Source organism: Lissotriton vulgaris, chromosome 3_1 (genome assembly GCF_964263255.1).
Source record: "Lissotriton vulgaris chromosome 3_1, aLisVul1.2, whole genome shotgun sequence".
Classification (NCBI taxonomy): Eukaryota; Metazoa; Chordata; class Amphibia; order Caudata; family Salamandridae; genus Lissotriton; species Lissotriton vulgaris.
Window position 1 is genome coordinate 1,426,918,646 of NC_141689.1, and position 23,775 is coordinate 1,426,942,420.

A 23,775-nucleotide genomic window follows, 5' to 3' on the forward strand; every position below is an offset into this window, starting at 1 on the left:
GAAAGTGTTTCATAGAAATTCCCTTTAGCTCTGACAGGTGGGGTGCGTGTGGCATCACATTGCATCGTGCCACTCGTTCCGTGCAGGTATGTCATCAAGACCAGTACAAAAAGACCACCTGCATGCCCTTGCATCAGTTCTATTCTTTTTGCACAAACCGATGCGGATCTGGACCTTAAAATGTCATTCCACAGTTTTTGGCATAATTATGTTTTTACTGGCAACCAGTTACCTGCACTGTCAAGGTTTAAGCCAAGTATGACATTTAACAGACAGATGTCAGTATAGGTCCACAAGTCTATCTTTGGGGTCTTAGTGCAGGCCATGAATCGAAGTTGTGGGTGTGTGCTGTAAAAAAGAACGCCCTTTGTGACTGTGAGATGAAGTTTGCGATTGCGTACTTGAAGAAATCAAAGACCAAATCTGCTAAACAGCGGTCCCAGTCGAGAGAGAGAACTTGCTCTTTTTTCAGAGGTCATTCTCACAACTGGACTTCCTCCAACTCAAGTATGTCGTGAAAGAACCATAAAAAGTATAGTCAGAGCATGGCTCCCCTGCATCACAGCACTCTGATTTGGAGTGTCACGATGCATCTGGCAACTCTAGGGCACAAAGCTGGCCCATTGCGGAACCCACAACAACGCCATTCCCTTCTCAGATTCATTTGGGTTTGGTGGCGATGCCAGGGCAGCTCCCTCAGGTGACGTTATCTATGGAGAAGATCTTTGGTGCCATGCCAGATTATTCTGGTGCACCTTCAGTTCCTAAGGATCTGTGAGGGCCTCTAGCTGTCAACCATCAACAGAACTGACCTTGCCAGCTGCGCCTCTTGGTCTCGTCTCAAGGTTGATGCAGGTGCAGGTCATTGCACCAGCTCCACTTCTCTGCCATAGGCCCTATGCATATTTCCTGATTTTTAATTTTGCCCTCTGTGTTTGCTTTAATTGACAGCCTTCCTTTACTGTTATTCCCTGCGCCTTGATTGTGATTTTATGTTTTTCATCTGCATTTTCTGTGCCTGTTTGCAATCTAAGCATTTTCATTTGGTGTAAATTGTGCTTTTCGAACATCGAGCCAGCCAGCCTCACCGCTCCCTGTCCCACAGCTCCTGCCTCCTAGTGCCCCATCTCCACCATGTGAAAGCTTAGTGAATGCGTGCAGCGGGTGCGCTGCCAGCGCACTGAAGGCACCAGGAACCCTGGATCCTCCACCCCGCTTAGTAAAACCACCCCAGATCTCTAAGCCCTGGATCCCGGGCGCATTGACAAAAACTGCTGTCACACATCTCCTTGCACCACCAGAGAACCATTTTTCTGCCAGCACTACAGCTTCACCTGCAACACCGAAACAACCGACTGCACCGGAGACACCACTAACACCACTACATCCACCACGTTCACCAAGACTGTCACTGCACAACTCTAGTGCATTCTACTAAACGCTCAATCTGTCGGCAAACACAACACGGAGATCTGGGACACAATCTCCTCCCTCACCCCAGACGTCGTCTTCATCACAGAGACCTGGCTGAACCTTTGCGCAGGACATTCGCCATCCACGAAGGTTACAAGATAACACACCGGGACCAAGCCAACATACACGGAGGGGGAATTGCCATTGTGAGAAGTTGGCCTGATATATGATGTTCACTATTCTAGTGAGCCCTTGCACCAGTCCAAACAACCCTTATGGTGATGGTTGTAAAGTCAACCTTATAGACCAGCCATCCTAGGGGTAGCATGGACAAAGCAGTCTTAGGCTAAACTCAAGAGGGCATGTGAAGCCAGCTGTTTTACCATATGAAATCCCTTTAATACCAAATGAAAGGACACCACACAGGATATATATTCAAAATATATATGCATTTATTTCTAAACAAACCCCTGAACTCTTTATGAGCACTGAAGCACAAGCGCAAAACAAGTAACTTAATAGAATAGACAAAAGTTGCACAATTATGGATAGGGCCGGGTGGCCCGCTAAACCATATATTAAAAAAGTGGTATAAGTACCTCGTCACTAACAATGGTAATGCCTAGGGCCTTGGAAATCGCTGGTGCTACACTGGACTAACAATGGTTAGGGAGCAGGAGGCCCACGGATGGCGTGTGCAGAGTCTAAAGGCACACGTGTGCACTCATAGAAGTCAATGGATGCGTAAAAATGGAAGGTTAAAGGTTTGGGAGCCTTCCGACTGGACTAGAACTTAACCACTTGAAACTAGGAGTGTAAACCATTACAGGAGCACCGTAGTACTCGCGTTACCTAACCCACAGGAAGCGGGTGCATAGGGCCCAAAGTGTGTCGGGTTACGTCGTGGAGATCTATGGAGCCTTGGAGTAAAGATGCTGCAGGCGGCCAGAAGAGAAGAGTGCGGGTGGATCCAAGATGTAGAGGACCTGAAAGCAGAGGGGACAGAGTCTGGGTCACTAGCCAGTGACCAGGATGGAACCAGGTGATGTCGCATTGCAATCAGGTGCTGATGGGAAGCTTGTCTCTGCAGCCACGTGGACCAGGAGGCGTCGGCGACGACCAGGATGGAGGCACGGACTGTCCCACGAAGGCTCTCGCTGTCGGCAGTGTCGGCTTCAAGATTGGAGGCAACAAGCCTTGGCAAAGGCAACCCACGCAGGAATCGATGTAGGCTTCTTATTCAGACCAGCAAGGTCTGAAGGGCTGCTTCTTTTGCGGGAAGCAAGGGCCAGTGTGGAGCAACCAGACCAGCAGTGTTGTTTCTCGGATTTGTCGCGAAGATGGCCACTAGCCAGCAGGCAAGTGACCGGGCAGACGCGTCGAGCAGGAAAATGCAAAAGGGCCTCACGCAGAACTCGTGGAGTGTACAGGGCTGATCTTTGGTGCAGATGCTGCTCGGGGCTGGGGCTTCTCAATCCCCAATGCACAGCTTCGAGGAGGCCTCGGGGGCTGCACAGTTAGCAGGTCGCAGACTTTTCAAGATGGCCAGTCCCACGTCTCTTGTCGCCTCCACGGGTCTCAGCTTTGCAGGGACTGTGGATCGGGCTGTTGGATGTCTGGGAATCCGGTTCTTTCAGGCTCTGGGCTCCGGCGGGAGGCGGCGGCAAAGCAAGTCGTCGATCGCTGGATGTTGCCTGCTTGTGCAGGGTGGTCACTCCTTGACCACAAGGGAGATTCTTCAGTCGTCTTCTTCCAAAGTAGAGTGATGAAGGTCCAGAATTTCGTTTCAGTGTTTGTCAGGATAATCTAAAGTCGCTAGACTCAGCTCCTACCTATATACGAATCTTAAAGGGTTGGATTACCTGCTAGGTCCCTCCTATGGGTGGGACCAGGGAAGGGGGCGGTTACACCCCTTTCCCTTTGTCCAGTTTCGTGCCAGAGCTGTGGCAGGAAAGCCCCAGCACCGGTTTGAACTGGACTATGCATGGGAAACCTTTGTGTGCCCCAGGCAGTGTCTCAATCCTTTAAGCCCTCCCTGTCCCATTAAAAAAAAGTCCTGTCTGGGGTGGTGCTAGCACCTCCCAAGGCAGGAAACCTATTGTCCAAGCCTCCCTCGCTGGAAGGACTCCCAGCAGCAGGAGGTCAGACTTGTGTCTGTGGCAGCAGCATCCATTTTGTGATGCTGAGGCTCTGGTTAACTTTAACCGGGAATAGTAGGAACAACATGTGTTCTCCCTCTAGAAGGGTGGAATGCTACCCCCGTCGCCAGGACTGGCGAGAGGGTAGTATTCCAAATCGTATGACACCTTACTCGACATGTTTTGATAAAGCCAAACCATAGTTAGCATCTAACCGCGAGGATTATAATGCACTTAAGAGTATATGGTATGCAATATCCTTGGGGCTCACGCAGAGACAGCTGAGAAGGGTAGGCGCCCCGCGAGCGGCGACACCATAGACAGGGCTGCGCGCCGCGCTCACCCCCCCCCCCCCCCCCGCCCCTCCATGAGAGCAACACCGACCCCCGACACACAAGCCGCGACCACAATCAGCCACGCACACGAGGGCTCCCCACCACACAATGGCCCGACCACTGCTCTTAGCACCATAGCCTTGACACAGCCCCCACGAGTACACTCCCCCCCACCCCTATTTCCGACGCCCCCTACACACTCCCCTGTTAAAGGTTTCGCACTCCTGTTCTTACTAGCTGCGTGTATGCCCACCATCACACAGCGGCGGACAGGTGCCGCTGACTGAACACTCGGCAGGGAACACGGGAGCGGGTGACACCCACCGAAAGTGCAACAGGGGCGACACATATGTCTGCCACACACGCCGTACACTGAACCGACAGTTGGGGGGACACCACCGCTCACCGAACCTGTTTCCCACCAGCTTTACAGCTAACCATACAAGCGAGCCATAGATCCCACATTTCACTGACGCGCCACCAGCGCATGCCTAACAAGTTGATGGGACATTGGTGCCGTGCGCACCGATGGTACGTGGTGCAGCACTGGCACCACAGACACACTGGGACATACTGATGTGAACAGACCTGTTTTATGTTGAAGAGTTAATGGTTGAATTATAGAAAAATGTAAAATGAGACGTCAATTATAGAAATGATCGTGTGCGAAATGCGAAGAATATGCATAATCTACTAGTGACAAGGCACGCCAGACAACGAACGAGACGCTGCATACTGCCTTCCCCTGTAACCCTATGTCCCAACAATACACGGACTTCTCGCAGCCGGCCCGCAGGGTTGTAGGCTTTGCTATATGTACTGCACTTTTTTCTCAATAATAAACGTCTTCAAAAAAAATTAAAAAAAAATGGTATGCAATATCCTAGAACAGCTAAAGGACATGTTTCCGAAAGCTGCAGGCAGGCTCAGCTCATGCTAGAGCCCCATCTCACATAAAACCAAGCTCTCTGCCTCCAGGATTGTTAAGGCCTGCCATAGGAGTGACTTATAGGTGTATATGTGTCCAGACATAAGGTTAGATATAGGTATACCACATCTAGGCAAGGGGTGATTACACCACCTTGCCCCAGCTGAGTGATCAGCCAGTTGTCGATTTGAATGGCCAGCCAGGGGTGGCAAAAGATATGCTGCAGCCCCTGGTAGGCCTTGTAGGCACCTACGCCCTGGGTACCTATGGTACACTGTACAGGGGCCCATAAGGCGACCCAGTATCCAATTGGTAATGTACCTAAAGTACATTGTAGTGAATTTAGAGAGAGAGCAGCTGGGCTGTGGGTCTGATTATCAGGCCCACAGCCACATTAAGTCGAAAACCAGTGAAGCAAAAAGCAAAAAGTGGGGTGACCATAGGAAAGCAGACCCTACTCTCCTACAGCCATAGTCTACAAGGACATAATCTGCTGCACGACCTCCTCAGGCCACCCGATCCCAATAATGGAGCATCTCAGCTTCCAACTTCACGCAAAAGGAAAAAGCGAATCGCCCGATCACCAATGACTCTGAGTACATCTTCCTAGGGGATCTTAACTTCCACCTCAGTGACCCCTGTGACAACAACACAACTGACGTTCTGGAAAGCATGAAGAACATCAGCCTAAAGCAACTTATCACCAACCCTACCCACATCACAGGACACACGCTCAACCCCATTTTCATGTCCAGTGACTGAGTCAAGTACAACCACGTTCCACAGTGACTAAGTCAAGTACAACCAAGTCTCACAGCTCACCTGGACCGACCACTAAAGCGTCTACTTCACCATCTCAGGGCCTACCAGCACTGGCACCGTGCCACCCAGCTCCATGCACAAAAACTAGAAAAAGATATCAGAAGACCAGTGGAACAACCCTCTCAAATTGCACCTCCCTGACACAACATCCAACCCAGAACAGGCTGTGAAGAACTTCTCCTAGTGGATCATACAGTGCCCCAACAACGTCACCCTAACAAAGCCAGCCAAATCCAAAGGACCTGCCAGAACAGCCAACTGGTTCACCGCTGACCTGAAATCCACCAAATGCAACTGCCGGCAACTAGAAAGGAAGTCGCACACCAGCAAAGAGAAAGGAGACCATACTACCTTCAAGACATCATTCACCAGTAGGACAACCTTCTGAAAGAAGCAACTAATAACACCCTAGCAGACCACTTAGAAGCCAGCGCAAACCGCAGCAAGGAGCTCTTCGCCATTGTGTACGAGTTCTCTACCCCGGAGCCGCTGAGAACGACGTCATCCCTTCCCAAGAACTGTGTGACACCCTGGCAGACTTTTTCCACAACCAGATATCAGTAATCTATGAAAACTTCAAACCCCAACCACCTGCCCGACACTATCAGCCTGCTCACAAACACAAACCTGAACACCTGCTTACCTATTGAGATCCCCTGACCACTCAAGCTACAATCTCCATTATGAACTCCATGCACTCAGGAGCACCCACGGACCCCTGCCGCTACCAGATCTTCAGCCTTGGAAGCAAGACAATTGGTGATGAGCTCAAGAAAGTTCTGACCACCTCCATCACCTCGACCTCCTTCCCTAAGGACTGGAAACACACTGAATGGAGGCCCATCCTGAAGAAACCATCCGCCAACCCAGCAGAACCAAAGAACTACAGGCCCATCTCCCTGTTCCCCCTTTCCAGTGAAGATTCTCTAGAAGGCAATCAACCAGTAACTCACTGAACACCTGGAACACAACAACAACCTGGAACCCTTTCGGTCTGAATTTCAAGCCAGCCACAGCACTGAGACAGCCCTGATCGCAGCCACTGACGACATCAGAGCCCTCCTAGATCGTGACGAAATGGCAGCCCTCATCCACCTGGAGCTGTCAGCCTCCTTCGACTCCGTTTCCTATCACATCTTGATCAACAGATTTCACCACATCGTAATCCAGGGAGACACTCTCAAATGGATCACCTCATACCTCACTGGAAGAACCCCGAGAATCCATCTCCCACTGTTCACCTCAGAACCCAAGAAGATCTGTGGCATCTCCCAAAGATTGACCCTCAGCACCACTCTCTTCAACACATACATGACACCCCCTGGCCCACACCATCAGATTGCAGAGACTTTAAATCCTCTCCTACGCTGACGACACCCAGCTCATCCTTCCGCTGTCAGGAGACCCCTCCACCACCAGAGCCTACTTCCACAGATGTATGATGATCGTCGCTGAGTTGATGAAGGTCAACTGTCTCAAGCTTGACTCTGACAAGACGGAAGTCCTCATCTTTGAGGACAATACCTCGCCATATAACAAAGCGAGGTGGGCCGCTGAACTCTGCCCATCCCCTGCCCCGACGGACCATACCTGCACCCTCTGCATAATTTTGGACAGCAAGCTATCTATGAAGAAACCGGTAAACGCAGTCTCATCCACCTGCTTCCACACCGTACGTATTCTCTGCAAGATCTTCATGTGGCTCCCATTCAGCACCAGAAGGACGATCATGCAGGCTGGCTTACCGGAACACACTCTATGTAGGAGTCACCGCACACCTCCTGAAGAGACTACAGACAATAGAAAACTCAGTAGCAAAACTCATCCTCAACCTCCGAAGATGGACGCACATCACATCGCACCTCAAGAAGCTACACTGGCTCCGGATCCAGAAGAGATGCCAGTTCAAGATGCTGGTGCACTCATACAAAGCCCTGCACAATGAAGGATTAGCATTCATCAACAAATGCATGACCTTCCACCAACCGACCAGACACCTACAATCTGCCTCACTCTTCCTCGCAGACAGTCCCCGGATCCACCGAAGCAACAGCGAAGGACGCTCCTTCTAACACCTGAACAGCCAAAGCTTGAATTAACCTTCCCTTGCACTTTAGGACCGCCTCATCGCTCTGGGAATTCAGGAAAGGTCTTGAGACATGGCTATTCAAATGAACACATCACCACAGAGTAGCTAGCAACTCCAGCACCATGATACCCTCGTGGGTGATCTGCAGCGCATTATAATTCATGATTAGTTGATTGATTCAGACAACTGCTCTTCTTCCATTGAATACAGAACAGGAGACACCCTTGGCTCAAAACTTGGCAGCACTTGTAACATGACTGTTGCCTCATCTGGTGCCACTGGCGCTGTTACCAACTCCATTACCAACGTCACGAACACCATTTGAAGATCCAATTGTTTGTCAGAGTCAGAACATGCTCCTCCATCTAGGCCAAGAGTGTATGCTCAGTCAGATACAGGTAGAATTTTTTATCAATGTCAAATATCAACCCTTTTATGCACAAGGTGATCTTTTTGATGACCACCTAAGAGATACTAGTGAATTACATACCTCAGCTGATATTGGGTTGGCATCCGCTAACCCTGTATTGGCCACTGAGGAGATAGCTTCTTTTGCCACAGTGATAGGAGGGCAGCAGAGGGCATAGACCATGTCCTGCTTGCTCAGAATGGTAAAACGACACTATTGGCAGAGGTTTTGAACCCAGCTCTATGCTTTAATTGATGTTCTAGTGGGCACTTAGGCAAAACCAGGACCTTGACTATTGATTAATAGCCAGATTGTAAGATGCTATAGGCCAGCTCCTGGAGATCCAGATTTTTTTCTTGCAACATACAACCCGGAAAGCCTTGAGGGAATGGCTTCTATGAGTCATATAAACCCGAATGCGCTTCCAACTACTCTTCTTGCGAGGGAGGCACAGAGAATGCAAGTGTTTGCAAAGAAGGTATTTTCATCAACCATTCTGGCCCTTAGGATAGTTAACATGCCCTGTCGTTTAGGGGGAAACACACATGATTTATGGGATAGGGTGGCTGATATTCTCTCAGCACTTTCTGAGGTAATCGGCTAGTATTGCAGCATCTGATTTACAGCAAGCAGAATTCTGCAAAGTATTCTGTTTAATCTGGCTTAGACACCACTGATTGTCTTAGTAGGATAGTTCGTTCTAGTGTTATGCTGAGACACCATCCTTGTATTTGCTCTACAGACTTCTACAGATGTGCAACAGTCTTAGATGAATATGTCCTTCGAAGGCCCTATAATTTTCGGGACAAAGGCGGACTCAGTCCTTGAAAGGTTCAAAGACAGTAAAGTTACTGCCCACTCATTGGGCTTAGCTACACAAACTCTGCAGTTTCCCCAAACACAGCATCCTTTTCTAGGCTTCATACAGAGACAGAGGCAATATTTGTCTCAGCAATGGCAGACTGCCCAATCTTTTAGAGGAAGAGGTTGGGGGGCAGGGCGTTAACATTTAGGCCCCAAGAACAGTGTTTCAGCCAGCCCTCAGCGTCTCCTGCTGCAGCAAACCTCCTTTTGTGGGGTTTGCTGTGTGTGGTTGCTTACTCTTAAAATAGTGTTCCTCATTTCTATTGCCATAACATGGGCAAGGCAAGTTAGTGAAGTATAGCCCTTTTCGGCAGTGCCTCCTTATGTTTCCTCCTTTCTGGGCAAGTTGCTCCTTTTCTCGGAGGCAAGGTAATAATGCACTTTCGTGGTGAACAGCCCATCACTTTGTCATCTTTTTCTGCATCGCCTCACCCCTCAAAGGAAGAAGAGCGACTGCATTGCCTTAATCATAAAAGAGCTCCTAGTTTATATATAACAAGATAATCTGGGAATTCCGACGACCAACAGCTGTTTATCGGTTTATCTGGCTCACAAATGGACAAGGCGGTGCACAAGAGGACCATCTCTAGATAGAATTTTTGAAAGTATTAATTTCTGCTATGAGCTAGCCAAGCAGCAGCATCCAAAAGGCTTGCATGCTCATTCTGCGATAGAAAATGCTACTACTACCACAGTGCGAGCGCACGGTGTGCTGATCTTTGACATCTGCCATGCTGCTACCTGGGTGTCCTTCCACACATTCACTGAGCACTACTACTTGGATAGCCAGGTTTGACAGGACATTCATATCGCCCGTTTGGTCCTGCAGGATTTTCTAGTCTGAGCCCTTCCACAGACCCACCTCCTAAAGGGTACGGCTTTGGTGTCTATTGAAAAGGTAAGGAATCTACTGTTTGAAGTCCCTATCAAAGAACAACACCTTTTCTGGTAGTGACTCTTTCTAACCGTTGATTCTTCAATTACCCTTCCATAACCCTCTTCTGTGGAGTGGACGCATACTGGGCATTGGTAAGAAGATGAAAAATGTTAAATTCGCACCCTATTACTGGTTTCTTGAGGCTTCACGTCTGTTGGCTGGGATTACAGAAAGAAACTAATGCCAGCGGGTGCAGTTGATCTATTTTTATTGGTCCCAATGTCATACCTGCACAGGACCGAGCGGCATGACTCAATGCAATGCTCCACAACGCCACCTGTGCTGGAGGGAATTGCTATGTAACAATTTCTGGATCTAGTCTGTCATCTGGGAATATTCAAAAGGTAAGGAATAAGCACTTAAATAGAGTCTCTACCAGAAAAGACGTTACGAAAGATAAGTAATTTATTCTTTACTGAGTTTACGTCTTGAGGCCAAAAGGCACCAAAGATGTGATCCAACATAAACTTAACATGTATTATGTCATTGTCCTTTCAATGACGTGAGTGTAAGTTATCTATGTTTTGGTTCTAATTTCAGTTAATCTGGTTGGTTTTAAAGTCAAAACTGTGTGTTTCTAATCCTAGGCTTGTTTTGGCAGTCTCCAAAGAGGCCACCCACTCCAATAAATTTTGATCCAACTGAGCAATTGTAAGTATTATTGAAGTTGTAAGTGCAACTCTTTGTTACTATTGCTGCTACTAATGTTGTAGGGTCTATGTCTTCCTATTGCAGCTTCCTTTCTTCTTCTTCGTCTACATCACTGTTCTTTGGTTCACTAGCACAAATGACCCAGGGCACAGGAATTGGTGGTGTAAGCACTTTAACTCAGTTATTTCATATAGAGTAAGATAATTGATTGACACTGTACTGTGTGGAGAGCAAGATCCACAGAATGTGTAACACCACCACAGCTAAACAACTGTCAACATGTGCATGCCTTTTGTAGTGCTTGATTTGCCTGTTGCATGCGTGTTTCTGTGACTATATATCTACGCAAGCGCACATTTGTTATATCTTAGTAGCAGTGCATGTGGCCACCAAAGCCTGAGAAAAGCTAGTAGTGTCGATATCTGCTGTGTTTATTCATTCACGTGTGCATACGTTGCTGCCATGCTAATAGTCTATGCGTTTCTTGACTGCAATGCTAGCAGATTACATGTTGCCAGACTCTATAGTCTGCACATTTTGTATATCCTGGTTAGAGTTCTAACTATGTGGCTATGCCCAGGTTGCATTGCTAGAACCTTATGTAAACTCTGACAGCAGTGCTAGCATTGTCTGCGTAACCTGGAGAATATACAAAAGAGGTACACAATGGCAGCACATATAGAAGCATGCATGTGCACATAAATAACGCTACTTACATGCATTAAACCAAAGAACATGGCAGCCGGCATCTCCACACAACTCATACTGGAGCACACACAGGCAACATGCACACACATACACGTAGAGGCATATGTGTGTGTAGAAATGCAGACAGAGAATGTACATTGAGGCACCCACTGGTGCATGGAACATGCACATATTCGTAATCTTTATACAAGCATAGGTTGCAAAGACAACATTATGGGACTGCCTGCGGTGGCTGGAGGAATAGTACTGGATATAGCCTGGGGAGCTCTGTGGGCAGTATTGGAGTGGTAGACTAGCCTCATTGTTAACGTCTGTGTTGGTGGCAGAGAGTGGTAGTGCTGAGAGGACAGAAGGGCTTTATTGTAAACATTTTTAAATTCACAGTGGCTGGATTGAAGGTATTAGTAGGTAAATGGGATGGGATCAATGAATGAGTGAATAGCTAATTGAATATGTATGGATATGCGTGAATGTGTGAACGAAAATTAAATACATGCATTACTGATTCAATGAAGGAACATTAGTTAATACATGCAGTAACCCGTAGGAATGAGAAAAATCAATTATGACTGAATTAATAAATTAACGTTTGGACTTTTACAACGCGCCTTTCAACCTGGTTCACCTCCAAGCCAGTTGCAACTATTCAGAGACGCACAATAGTTTTTTTCAAAAGTTTAAGCAGCACTATATCCAAATAATGTGCAGCCTGGTATGGGAAGTGGAATTTTAAAGTCTTCATCTGTTACTTTAGAGCGATATTGAATAGGCGTGGCACAGTGTGAGGGTGTGTCTCTGTGTCAGTCACTCATCCCACAGGCCCCAGTGCTTGAGAGATGGATTAAAGATTTCAGTTGAAGCTATATTTAAGCTGGAATTGCAACAGGATTGCATAGAAATGACAGACACCTGCTGCAAGCAAACAGTAGGTTCCAACATAGTGCTGTGGTCACTGTAGGAACTCTGCAAGTCATCCATGACCGGAAAGGCCCCAGGAGCAACCAGAAAATGATGAATTTTATTGTCACAATCTTGAAGGGACATGCCTGGTGTAACAGTTGACCCTCTTTAGGTCCAGGGTCCAGGATTGGTGTGAAGCCATTGCTATTTCAGAAGAAAATTAATTACTTACATGTAACTTTGATTCTCCAATGCTGCTCAGAGCTTCCCTGTTGTCGAAGTGGGAGCCTCGAGTACATACTGAGCAGAAAAATAAATTGCATAGAAACAAATACATATTGTGTATATCCATTCAACCTCATTTGAAAAGACCCTAACTTCAGCCATTGAGGCTGAAGGGCCATAAATTCCACTTCTTGCAGAGGTCATTACCTCTCAGATATTCAAGCACATATGATGGATGCAAGGTCATAAAATAGCAACAGGTGAGCTTAGAGAGGAGTGCAGGGAGAACCGCATGTGAATCTATGAAACATATCTGAAACAGACACGTTAGTGATAGATTCCTTACCTTAGAATATCCCCAGGCATCAGACTGGATCCGTAAAGTTTTTCGTCAGCAGTACCCCTGCGCTTCGGTAGGTGGCGTTGTGTGGGTCTGCGTCCGTCGCTGGCGTCATAAGCACAGAGACTACTTGGGCGCAATCATGCGCGCTGACGTCAGCTCTTTTTTTTTGTGCCAGCAAGCGCAGATACGGTTAGAGCACGTACCCTAGTCACTTTTTGACTAACTTTTTCGAGACATGTCTCTACTTCTTTTTGAGTTTTGACTCCTGGTGCAACCTAGGGATGCCTGGGTTTAAAATCCTGCGGGGCCTGCCACCGTACGATATCGGTGGTGATCCCCATGGCATCTGTCTCTAATGTCTGGACTACACGTCATGTTCTGACTGTCTGACCATGGCTCCGAAGGCTTCGCAGGAGTGGTCCTGAAAGCTGATGGAGGCCCGGCAGTCGTCTCCGCTCCGTTTGAGGTCCAGGGGTCGCTTGTGGGAACGACCGCGGAGTCATCATCATAGTTCCTCGGGGTCCAAGTCTTCACCTTCTGAATCGGGTAAGAGGCGCCTGTAACGACCGGGTTCTAGACCAGATGGGATCAGCTCCTGAGAGCCCCTCCAACCCAACCGGAACGTAACCACCTCCCTCCTCAGGACCCATCCATCCAGGCACCTGGGTACCTACCTGAGGGTGGGGAACTCGCAATATACAAGCTCATATCATCAGAAACACCACTAAATCGATAGGGATACTAAGAATACTCACTGATTACTAAGGACATCCATGCCCTACACCACACTCATACCTCATAGTCTCGCGACCACATGGGTCCAGACTAATCTACCCTGGGGCAGTTCTGATTATCTACCATTACACACTGATTACCCTCAGTGCTCACTTGACACGCAATCTGGCGTGCCATACACACTGCTTACCCTCAGTGCTCACTCGACACGCAATCCGGCGTGTCTACACACTAGGCTGCAGCCCTAGTGCTCTCTCTCTCTTTATCTGGCCCACAATCCGGCGGACCTACACACCGTATCCCCCCGGTGCTCACTCACTTACAACAGGATCCACAATCCGGCGGATCTACACACTGACTACCCTCAGTGCTCACTCAAGCCGCAATCTTGCGGGTATACACACTGACCACAGTCAGTGCTCTCACTAACGCCACTTACCAATGATGACCACTTTCCTATGAATACCTTCAGCTCTCTGTCTCTATGTTGGGAAGTCTCTCTCACTATTCACTAAGGGTTCGCTACTACAATAATATTATGGGATGGCCGAATCACTTAGTGTCAATAATTCCCTAGCTCAAGGGCTCTTCTCTCTCCCTAATTATTCAGGCTACTTACCGGATCAGGGGCAGCATCTGTTCTGGCTATAACACCTGACTAGAAGAAAAGGTTACCTGTGCTTTAAGAACAATAGACATTAAAACGCTCTCTATCATAAGAACAACACATGCACACTAGTTCACTAAGAACTGGGGTATCTTTATTACAATAATCATAAAATACACATACACAGATCTGCGGGGTCTCTATAACTAACAGGAACTTTAACACACCGCTGAAAGAAAAGGATTAGGCATACAGTATGAGGACAAGGTTATCTGCGGGGTCTCTTGATTAACAGGAACTTTAACACACCGCTGAAAGAAAAGGATTAGACATACAATAGCCTAGGGAATAAAGACAAAATTAAGGTGTAAGTGTAAAGTGGACTAGTTTAGACTACCTCACCTATTAGAAGGAAGATTTCTCTCTGTCTCTGGTGGGATCAGGGCTCTCTCTCTGTCTCTCCCTCCGTCACCACAGCTACACGCCTCTGGCTCAATTGCTCCAGCTGACAGCCTCAACTCCTCCATCTGCTTTAATGCATTCTGTACTGCTCTCTTCAGCTTCAGCAATCATCTGCCTTCTTTCTCCATTCCAGAAAACCAATAGAACTGCACTGCACTCTGCAGCTCCAGCAGACATCCTACTCTCCACTCTTCAAGAACCAAACTGACCACACCTCCTCTTCTGCACTTCGCTAATATGGATTCCTCTCCTCTCATGGAAATTTCCAACAGAGGGCTGCCTCCCACCGAATTCCTGTGCTAGCTCCAGAGCTCTTTGCGCAACCGCAGTGGCAATCTGCATGTTACGTCTGGGCCCAAGAGACAAACACATTCTTCCGATAAGAACCAGTCCTGGCTGGTTTTCCCCTAGCACACAACAGCCTTAACTATAAACATTACCTTTCCCCTTGAAGTATCTCATCTCTGCAGGGATAGAAAGCAAAATGGAGTCTCTCTAGTTCTGGGCCTTGTAGGCCTGAGAAGGATGAAATAACCCTTAGCTCTATCAGAGTACCTACACAAACCATACCAATGTGTAATATAAAGTCAGGACCACAGGATCCACCCTCTACTATAGGCAAAATAATGAAAGGCAAAGCCAATAGGCAATAGATGGATTAGAGTAAGGGATCTATCATCATATAAAGCAGCTATCCTCTTCTAGGTCTGGAAGAAAGGGCTTAAAAGAGCCAACACAAGCTAAGAATACATATCCTAGATGTGAGCAAGCTTAAAGTCTTTATCACTCCGAAATAGAGCCAAAAAGCCTGTCAAGACAGCGTAACAAGAAAAAGTCGAAGAAGCGTGTACGCTCTCCGACATCCCTCCGTCGGTCTTCGGACGGGGGGCCAGGGGTCCTTCCTCTGTGGCTTAGTTGGAGCCTGAGAGACCCTCTGCCTACCCGCCTTACCTGGGTCCGTCGGCGACTCCGGTCCAGGTGCAAGAGTTCCTTGCCTCCATTGACAGACTTTTCATGCCTGGGGCTCCCGCCGGCGCGCCTTCGGGCCCCGCGGTCCCTGTTGAGGCCCCTTGCTTGCCGTCGGCGCACCCAGCAGCTTCGGCCCGGCGCCGCAAGGTCCTCCGCCGACAGCTCCGACCCCAGCTCCGCAAGATCCTCTGCCAGCGGCTTTGGCCCCGGCGCCGCACTGGGTTCCTTTCACCCCACCTCCGCCCCTGCCCCTGCCTGAGTTTCCGGGCAATTTTGCTCCGGCTTGGGACTCAAATTGGGACATGGAGCAGGATCGACCCCGTTCCCGGCGCCATTCCCTGCGCCGTTGGAGCATTTGTTTTCCCCTTTGCCTCCCCCGCCGCTGCTGCCTGTGCCTCGGGCAGTGGAGGAAGGGGATGACTGGGAGTGGTCGGAGGACCCTCTTGCACGGCAGTGCGAGTCCGAACAGGAGTGGGAGGAGGACTCGGACCTGGGACAAAAATAGGGCATGGTTGTTATTCCCACTACTTTCTGGTCCCCAAGAACGGATAAAGGAGGCCTGCACCCCATCTTGGACCTCAGGAACGTCAATCAATTCCTCCGGAAGGAGAAGTTCAAGATGTTGACTCTGGCTCAGGTCTTGGCTGGCCTTGACCCTGCAGAGTAGATGGTTGCGTTGGACTTGCAGGACACATATTTTCCCATCCCCGTCCTGCCGGCCCACTGGCGTTGTTACCTGTGGTTCACGGTAGGCCATGAGCATTTTCAGTTTGCCGTGCTCCCCTTTGGTCTTATTAGCGCCCCTTGGGTGTTCACGTAAGTGATGGCAGTGGTCGCAGCTCATCTGCGTAGGTCAAGGGTGTCCGTCTACCCCTACCTCGACGACTGGTTGTTGGAGGCAGGCTCGCCTCAGGCAGTCGTCACCCACCTTCAGACTACGGCCAACCTCCTGCATTTGCTGGGGTTCTCCATCAAAGTGCCGAAGTCGCACCTGAGTCCCTCTCAGAAGCTCGCCTTCATCGGAGCGGTTTTGGATTTGACGCAGTTTCGGGTTTATCCTCCCGAGCAGCGAGTCGGGGATATTCAGGCTGTGAATCCGATCTTTCAGCCCCTATCCCGGGTTTCAGTCAGGATGACCCTTCGGCTCCTAGGCTTGATGGCCTCCAGTATCCTGCTAGTGCAACATTCCGGGTGGCATATGCGGGCTTTACTGTGGGGCCTGAAGTTCCAGTGGGCACAGCATCAGGGCAACCTGTCCGATCATGTCCACATCTCGGAGGGCATTGTTTGACAATTGCAGTGGTGGCTCACAAATTGCGATTGTGTCAATGGCAAATGCCTCTTCCTTCCCCAACCGGAGCACACAGTGGTGATGGATGCATCCCTCCTGTGATGGGGAGGCCACTTGGGAGAGCGGAGATCAGAGGCCTCTGTTCTCCATCGGAGTCCGAGCTCCATATCAATCTTTTGCAGCTTCGGGGATCCGACTTGCACTGAAGGCATTCCTTCCCTCTGTCCGGGGAAGTGTAGAACAGGTGTTCACGGACAACACCACCGCCATGTGGTATTGCAACAATCTGAAAGAAACGCGTTAGTGTTAGATTCCTTACCTTAGAATATCCCCAGGCGTCAGTCTGGATCCGGAAACTTTTGCGTAGCAGTACCCCTGCGCGTCGGTAGGCGTCGTCTGCAGGCGTCCCCTGCGGCTCCGCGTCCGTCGTCGGCGCCGTGCGCCGTGATGACGTCGCTGGAGTATATAGACGCCGCCTCCGCGCGCTGACGTCAGTTCTTCTTTTTTCCGCGCCAGTGGACGCAGATCTGAAGAGCAGTACTCCGGTCTTTGACCAAGTTTTTCGAATTGTTTATCACTTTGTGCCTGTTAGGATGCCTGGGTTCAAGCACTGTGATGACTGTGAGCGCACGATGTCGGTCACAGACCATCACCGCCTCTGTCTCCAGTGTCTGGGCCCCGACCACGACGTGGACTCCTGCGTCGACTGCCGGGCCCTCACCAACAAGGCTAGACGGGAGCGGTCCCGCAAGCTACTGGAGCTCCGGGTGTCGGCCCCACGTCGGGACCGGGAGCGGTCCCGGTCCGGCCGGAGGTTGAGAGAGCGTTCGAGGGAGCGGTCGCGGAGCCGCGCCGAGCGTTCCGGAAGTCGACACCACTCGTCAGGCTCATCAGGTAAGAAGCACAAGAAGTCGGGGCGTCGTCATCGTACCCCCGACTCCCCCCGACGCTCGCGCGATGCGGCCGGGGGTTCGGGTGACCCCAACCCCGCGGCTCCGCGAGAGTCGCCGGCGCGGCCTGCCCCATACCCTCAGGTCCCTGGGCACGGTGCGATGCCTGAGGAGATAGAGGCGTTCCTCATGGCCATGAGGGCCCTGTCTCCTCCGGCGGGTTCCACGGCGCCTGCGGGCCCAGTGAACCCGTCCGGGGGCCCTAGCGGTTCAGCTGACCCTACCTCGACGCCGTCGGATGCTCCGACTCCGGCGCCGCCGACGGCGCCGATCCCGGCGCCGCTAGGGCCTTCAGGGTCGACGCCGGTTGGCCGTCCGTCCAACCCGGCACCAATTCCATCGGGGTTGCCCCCGGCGCCGCCCCCGCGCGACGCCGGTTCCTCGGTGCCGGCTTCGGGCGGCACTGGGGCTCCGGCGCCGGCTCCGGGCGGCGCCGTCCCCTTACCTTCACCGACGCCGGACGCGGAGCCGGACGGGCGTCGCTCGACGCCGGTCCCGGCGCCGATGGGGCCCATGAACCCCGAGGAGCCGGTCTACATCGTTGACTCCGAATACGGAGAAGATGAAGAGTTCGGTGAAGGTTGGGAGGGGTCCGAGGACCCTCTGTCACGCGAGTGCCAGTATGACCCGGACTGGACAGGTGACTTGGGGGATGCCAGTGGTCTGGACGACTCTCCTAACCCTGGTTTGATCTCTCCTCCTTCCGTGGCATCGGTGGAGGGAGCTGCATATTCTGTGGTGCTGATGAGGGCTGCCAAGGCCTTACACCTTGAGCTCCCTGTCGCGGCCGTGAGGCCTATAATCCTCACCGAGGTCTTCAAACCGCAGTCATGCCCACAGGAGCCACTGCTGCCATTTAATGAAGCCTTGTCAGACGTTCTGTTGGGCACGTGGTCCAGGCCCGCTTCAGGTCCGCCTGTTGATCGGAACGTGGCCAGGCGCCACCGTCCTTGTCCGGACGACCCCAAGTTCCTGTCTACCCACCCCACTCCTGAGAGTCTGGTGATCCAGGCCTCGACCTCCCAGTCCGCATTCCCGTCGGCCCCGCCCGACCGGGAATCCAAGAGGTATGACCAATTTGGCAAAAAGGTCTTCTCGTCCATTAGTTTGGGCCTGCGGTCTTGCAACACCGCTTGCCTCTTGGGCCGCTACACCCACTCTGTGTGGGATACGGTCGCGGAGCTGCTGCCAGAATGCCCCATGGAGGTGCGGGCAAAACTCGGTCAGGCTGTGGCTGAGGGCCGAGATGCAGCGAAATATTCAATACGGTGTGGTCTTGATACGACCGACTCGCTGGGCAGAGCTATGTCTCTGGTGGCGATTCGTCGCCACGCCTGGCTGAGATCCGCCAATTTTTCGGCTGATGTCCAGAATACCCTGATGGACATGCCGTTTGATGGCTGTCACCTGTTCGGTGACAAGGCGGACCACGCGCTGGAACGCTTCAAGGACTCTAGGGTCACGGCCAAGTCCTTGGGTCTCTCGACCCAGCGTCAGCAACCGGGTTTGTTTCGTCCCTTTCGTGGCCAAGGAAGGGGCGCCCCCACACGTGCTGCCAGCCACGCGCCGCAACAATCCTTTCAACGCGGTGGCGGCCGTGGAAACCGCCGTGGTGGCGGTAGGGGACAACGGCGGGGTCAGACCACACCTTCCCCCGCAGCATCTACCCCAAAATCCTCCTAGTCCGTGCTTTCGGCCCCATGTGACGCCAGTGGGTGGCAGGGTTCGCCATCACCACGCTCACTGGCGCACGATCACTTCGGACAGGTGGGTGCTGCAAATCGTCCGAAGGGGCTACTCCCTCCCCTTCGAGACCTCTCCTCCAGCCATGCCACCGCAGAACCACCGTGTGTCGGGGGACCACTTGACACTTCTGCAGGAGGAAGTTACGGCCCTCTTGGCCAAGGGGGCCATCGAGCGCGTTCCTGGGCCAGAAGTAGGGCGTGGTTGCTATTCCCACTACTTTCTGGTTCCCAAGAAGGACAAGGGGGGCCTACGTCCTATCTTGGATCTAAGGAACGTCAACGGCTTCCTCCGGAAGGAGAAGTTCAAGATGTTGACGTTAGCTCAGGTCTTGGCTGCTCTAGACCCGCAAGACTGGATGGTAGCGTTGGACTTGCAGGATGCCTATTTTCACATCCCCGTCCTGCCGGCCCACCGGCGTTACCTGCGGTTCACGGTAGGCCTGGAGCACTTTCAGTTTATCGTGCTTCCCTTCGGCCTTACCAGCGCCCCACGGGTGTTCACAAAGGTGATGGCGGTGGTCGCAGCCCATCTGCGCAGGTTGGGGGTTTCAGTCTTCCCCTACCTAGACGACTGGTTGTTGAAGGCGGGCTCGCCCCAAACAGTCGTCCACCACCTTCAGATGACGGCAGACCTCTTGCACGACCTGGGGTTCTCCATCAATGTGCCGAAATCACACCTGTGTCCCTCTCAAAAGCTCCTCTTCATCGGAGCGGTTCTGGACTCGGCGCAGTTTCGGGTTTATCCTCCGGAACGGCGGGTCCGGGATATACAGGCTTTGATTCCCATCTTTCAGCCGCTATCCCGGGTTTCGGTCAGGTTGACGCTGCGGCTGCTGGGACTGATGGCTTCCTGCATCCTTCTGGTGCATCACGCCCGGTGGCGGATGCGGGCTCTGCAGTGGGACCTGAAGTTTCAGTGGGCCCAGCATCAGGGCAACTTGTCCGACCACGTCTTGATCTCGGAGGGCACTGCGAGACAACTGCAGTGGTGGCTTACGGACCGCGATTGGGTCAGGGGCAAGTCCCTCTCCCTTCCCCAACCGGAGCACGTTGTCGTGACTGACGCGTCCCTCCAGGGCTGGGGTGGCCACTTGGGAGAGGCAGAGATCAGAGGCATCTGGTCTCCGGCGGAGTCCCGGCTCCATATCAATCTGTTGGAGCTGCGGGCGATTCGTCTGGCACTGAAGGCATTCCTCCCCTTTGTCAACGGGAGTGTAGTGCAGGTGTTCACCGACAACACCACCGCCATGTGGTACTGCAACAAACAGGGCGGAGTGGGGTCGTGGACCCTTTGCCAGGAGGCTCTGCGCCTCTGGCAATGGCTGGAACGTCAGGGCGTGACTCTGACGGTTCAACACCTGGCAGGTTCTCTGAACGCCAGGGCGGACGAACTCAGCCGTCGGTGCTCGATGGATCACGAATGGCGTCTGAACTCGGACGTGGCGCAAGGCATCTTTCTGCAATGGGGAGAGCCTTGGTTAGATCTATTCGCCACAGAAGAGAACGCGCAATGTCATCAGTTCTGCGCGTTGGAGTTTCCAAGACGGCACTCGCACGGCGACGCCTTTCGGCGCGAGTGGAGTTGCGGTCTGTTATACGCCTTTCCGCCTATACCACTTCTGCCCAGAGTGCTGAAGAAGATCAGGCGCGACCGGGCCCAAGTTATCCTTGTGGCTCCGGACTGGGCTCGAAGGTACTGGTATCCCGAGCTACTCAGCATGTCAGTCGGTCCCCCGATCCGCCTGCCCCTTCAGGAGGACCTTCTGTCGCAGCAGCAGGGGACGGTCCTCCACCCGAACCTGTCCAGTCTCCACCTCCATGCTTGGAGATTGAGCGGCGGCAGTTGAGGCCATTTGACTTGCCTCCTGAAGTCTGTGATGTTATTCTGGCAGCCAGGCGTCCCTCCACTAAGTCGGTATACGCCTGTCGGTGGAACAGATTTGTGGCATGGTGCACAGCAAAGGCTGTGGATCCTCTTTCTGCCCCTCTTTCGGAGGTTCTTCTGTTTCTTCTTTCTCTTGCCCAGCAGGGCTCTGCTCTGGGCACTATCAAGGGCTACCTTTCTGCCCTTTCAGCCTTTTTGAGGCTTCCTGATCAGCCTTCTTTGTTCAAATCCCCGATTGTAACTCGATTCTTGAAAGGCATCACTCACATGTTTCCACCTGTTCCGTTTGTGATGCCTCAGTGGGATTTGAACTTGGTTCTAACTTTCCTGATGTGTGCTCCCTTTGAGCCCCTTCATTCTTGTCCTCTCCGTCTCCTGACTTTAAAGACGGCTTTCCTGGTTGCCATCACCTCTGCCAGGAGGGTGAGTGAGCTCCAGGCTCTTTCTGTCCAACCTCCTTTCCTGTCCATTCATCCTGACAAGGTGGTTCTGAGGACTAGACCTTCTTTCCTGCCCAAGGTTGTTTCGGCCTTTCACATCGGGCAGTCCATCACCCTCCCTTCCTTCTTCCCGCCTCCGCATCCTTCAAAGGATGAAGAGCGGCTCTATCGTCTGGACCCAAAACGTGCGCTTTCATTCTATATGGATCGCACACGCCAGTTCCGGGTGGATGACCAACTGTTTGTTGGCTACGTGGGTGCGAAGAAGGGACGGGCGGTTTGTAAACGAACCATCTCTCGATGGGTCGTCCTCTGCATCAAAGCGTGCTACTCTTTGGCTCGGAAGGAGCCTCCTGTTGGGCTGAGGGCCCATTCCACTCGGGCCACGGCGGCTACCACTGCCCTGGGCCGGGGAGTCCCCTTGCAGGACATTTGCCAAGCGGCTACGTGGGCCTCGCTGCACACATTTGCGAGGCACTACTGCCTGGACAGTCAAGTCCGGAGGGATGGCTTCTTTGGCCGTTCTGTCCTCCAGGACTTTCTGGTGTAGTTTTGTATTGGTTCGCAGACCCACCACCGGGGTTGGTATTGCTGGGGTATGTATTCTAAGGTAAGGAATCTAACACTAACGTGTTTCTTTCAGATGAACAAGTTACTTACCTTCGGTAACGATATATCTGTAAGAAACATTAGTTAGTGTTAGATTCCTTACCGAACCCACCCATCCTCCCCGTTCTGCGAACTGATACCTAGGGTTAAGGACATCCCTTTCAGGGGCCTAGTTTTACATGGCACCAGTGTTGGTTCTCTCATGGCTCTGCGTCTCCTGGCGCGGAAAAGCTGTGTGCAGAGAACTGACGTCAGCGCGCGGAGGCGGCGTCTATATACTCCAGCGACGTCATCACGGCGCACGACGCCGACGACGGACGCGGAGCCGCAGGGGACGCCTGCAGACGACTCCTACCGACGCGCAGGGGTACTGCTACGCAAAAGTTTCCGGATCCAGACTGACGCCTGGGGATATTCTAAGGTAAGGAATCTAACACTAACTAATGTTTCTTACAGATATATCGTTACCGAAGGTAAGTAACTTGTTCAACAGGGCGGGGTGGGGTCATGGACCCTATGTCAGGAGTCTCTGCACCTCTGGACATGGCTGGAACATCAAGGCATTACCTTGGTGGTTCAACACCTGCAGGTTCTCTGAACGCCAGGGCGGACATACTCAGCTGCCGGTTCTTGATGGATCACGAATGGCGTCTATACTCGGACGTGGAGCAAGGTCTCTTTCTGCAGTGGGGAGAGCTTTGGTTAGATCTATTCACCACTGAAGACAACGCGCAATGTCATCAATTCTACACGTTGGAATTTCCAAGGCGGCACTCACTCGGCGTAGCTTTTCGTCGCGAGTGGAGCTGCGGTCAGTTGTACGCCTTTCCGCCTATACCACTTATGCCCAGAGTGCTGAAGGAGATTCAGTGCGAACTGGCCGAAGTCATCCTTGTGGCTCCCGATTGGGCATGAAGATACTGGTATCCCGAGCTACTCAACATGGCAATCGATCCCCCTATCCGACTGCCTCTTCGGGAGGATCTTCTGTCACAGCAGCAGGGGACGGTCTTCCACCGGAACCTGTCCATTCTCCACACGCAGCAGCAGGGGACGGTCTTCCACCGGAACCTGTCCATTCTCCACACGCATGCATGGAGATTGAGCGGCAACAGTTTACAGCTTTCGATCTTCCTCCCAAAGTAGGTGATGTCATTCTGGCAGCCAAGCGTCCCTCCACTAAGACGGTATACGCCTGCAGGTGGAACAAGTTTGTGGCATGGTGCACAGCAAAGTCTGTGGATTCCCTTTCTGCCCCTCTTTCTGAGGTCCTTCTGTTCCTACCATCCTTGGACCAGCAGGGCTCTGCTCTGGGCACTA

The 23,775-nt window shown here is 51.7% G+C and overlaps 1 protein-coding gene across 2 annotated transcripts in view; it reads left to right on the forward strand.

Annotated features, from left to right (window-relative positions):
• Positions 1 to 23,775, forward strand: part of UBA6 (ubiquitin like modifier activating enzyme 6) — a 1,035,692-nt gene that overhangs the window by 651,214 nt on the left and 360,703 nt on the right. For both annotated transcript variants that reach the window (XM_086961917.1, XM_086961916.1), the window contains exon 25: positions 10,523 to 10,586. In XM_086961917.1, the coding sequence (XP_086818043.1) occupies positions 10,523 to 10,586 (64 nt within the window). The remainder of the gene's footprint in view (positions 1 to 10,522; positions 10,587 to 23,775) is intronic.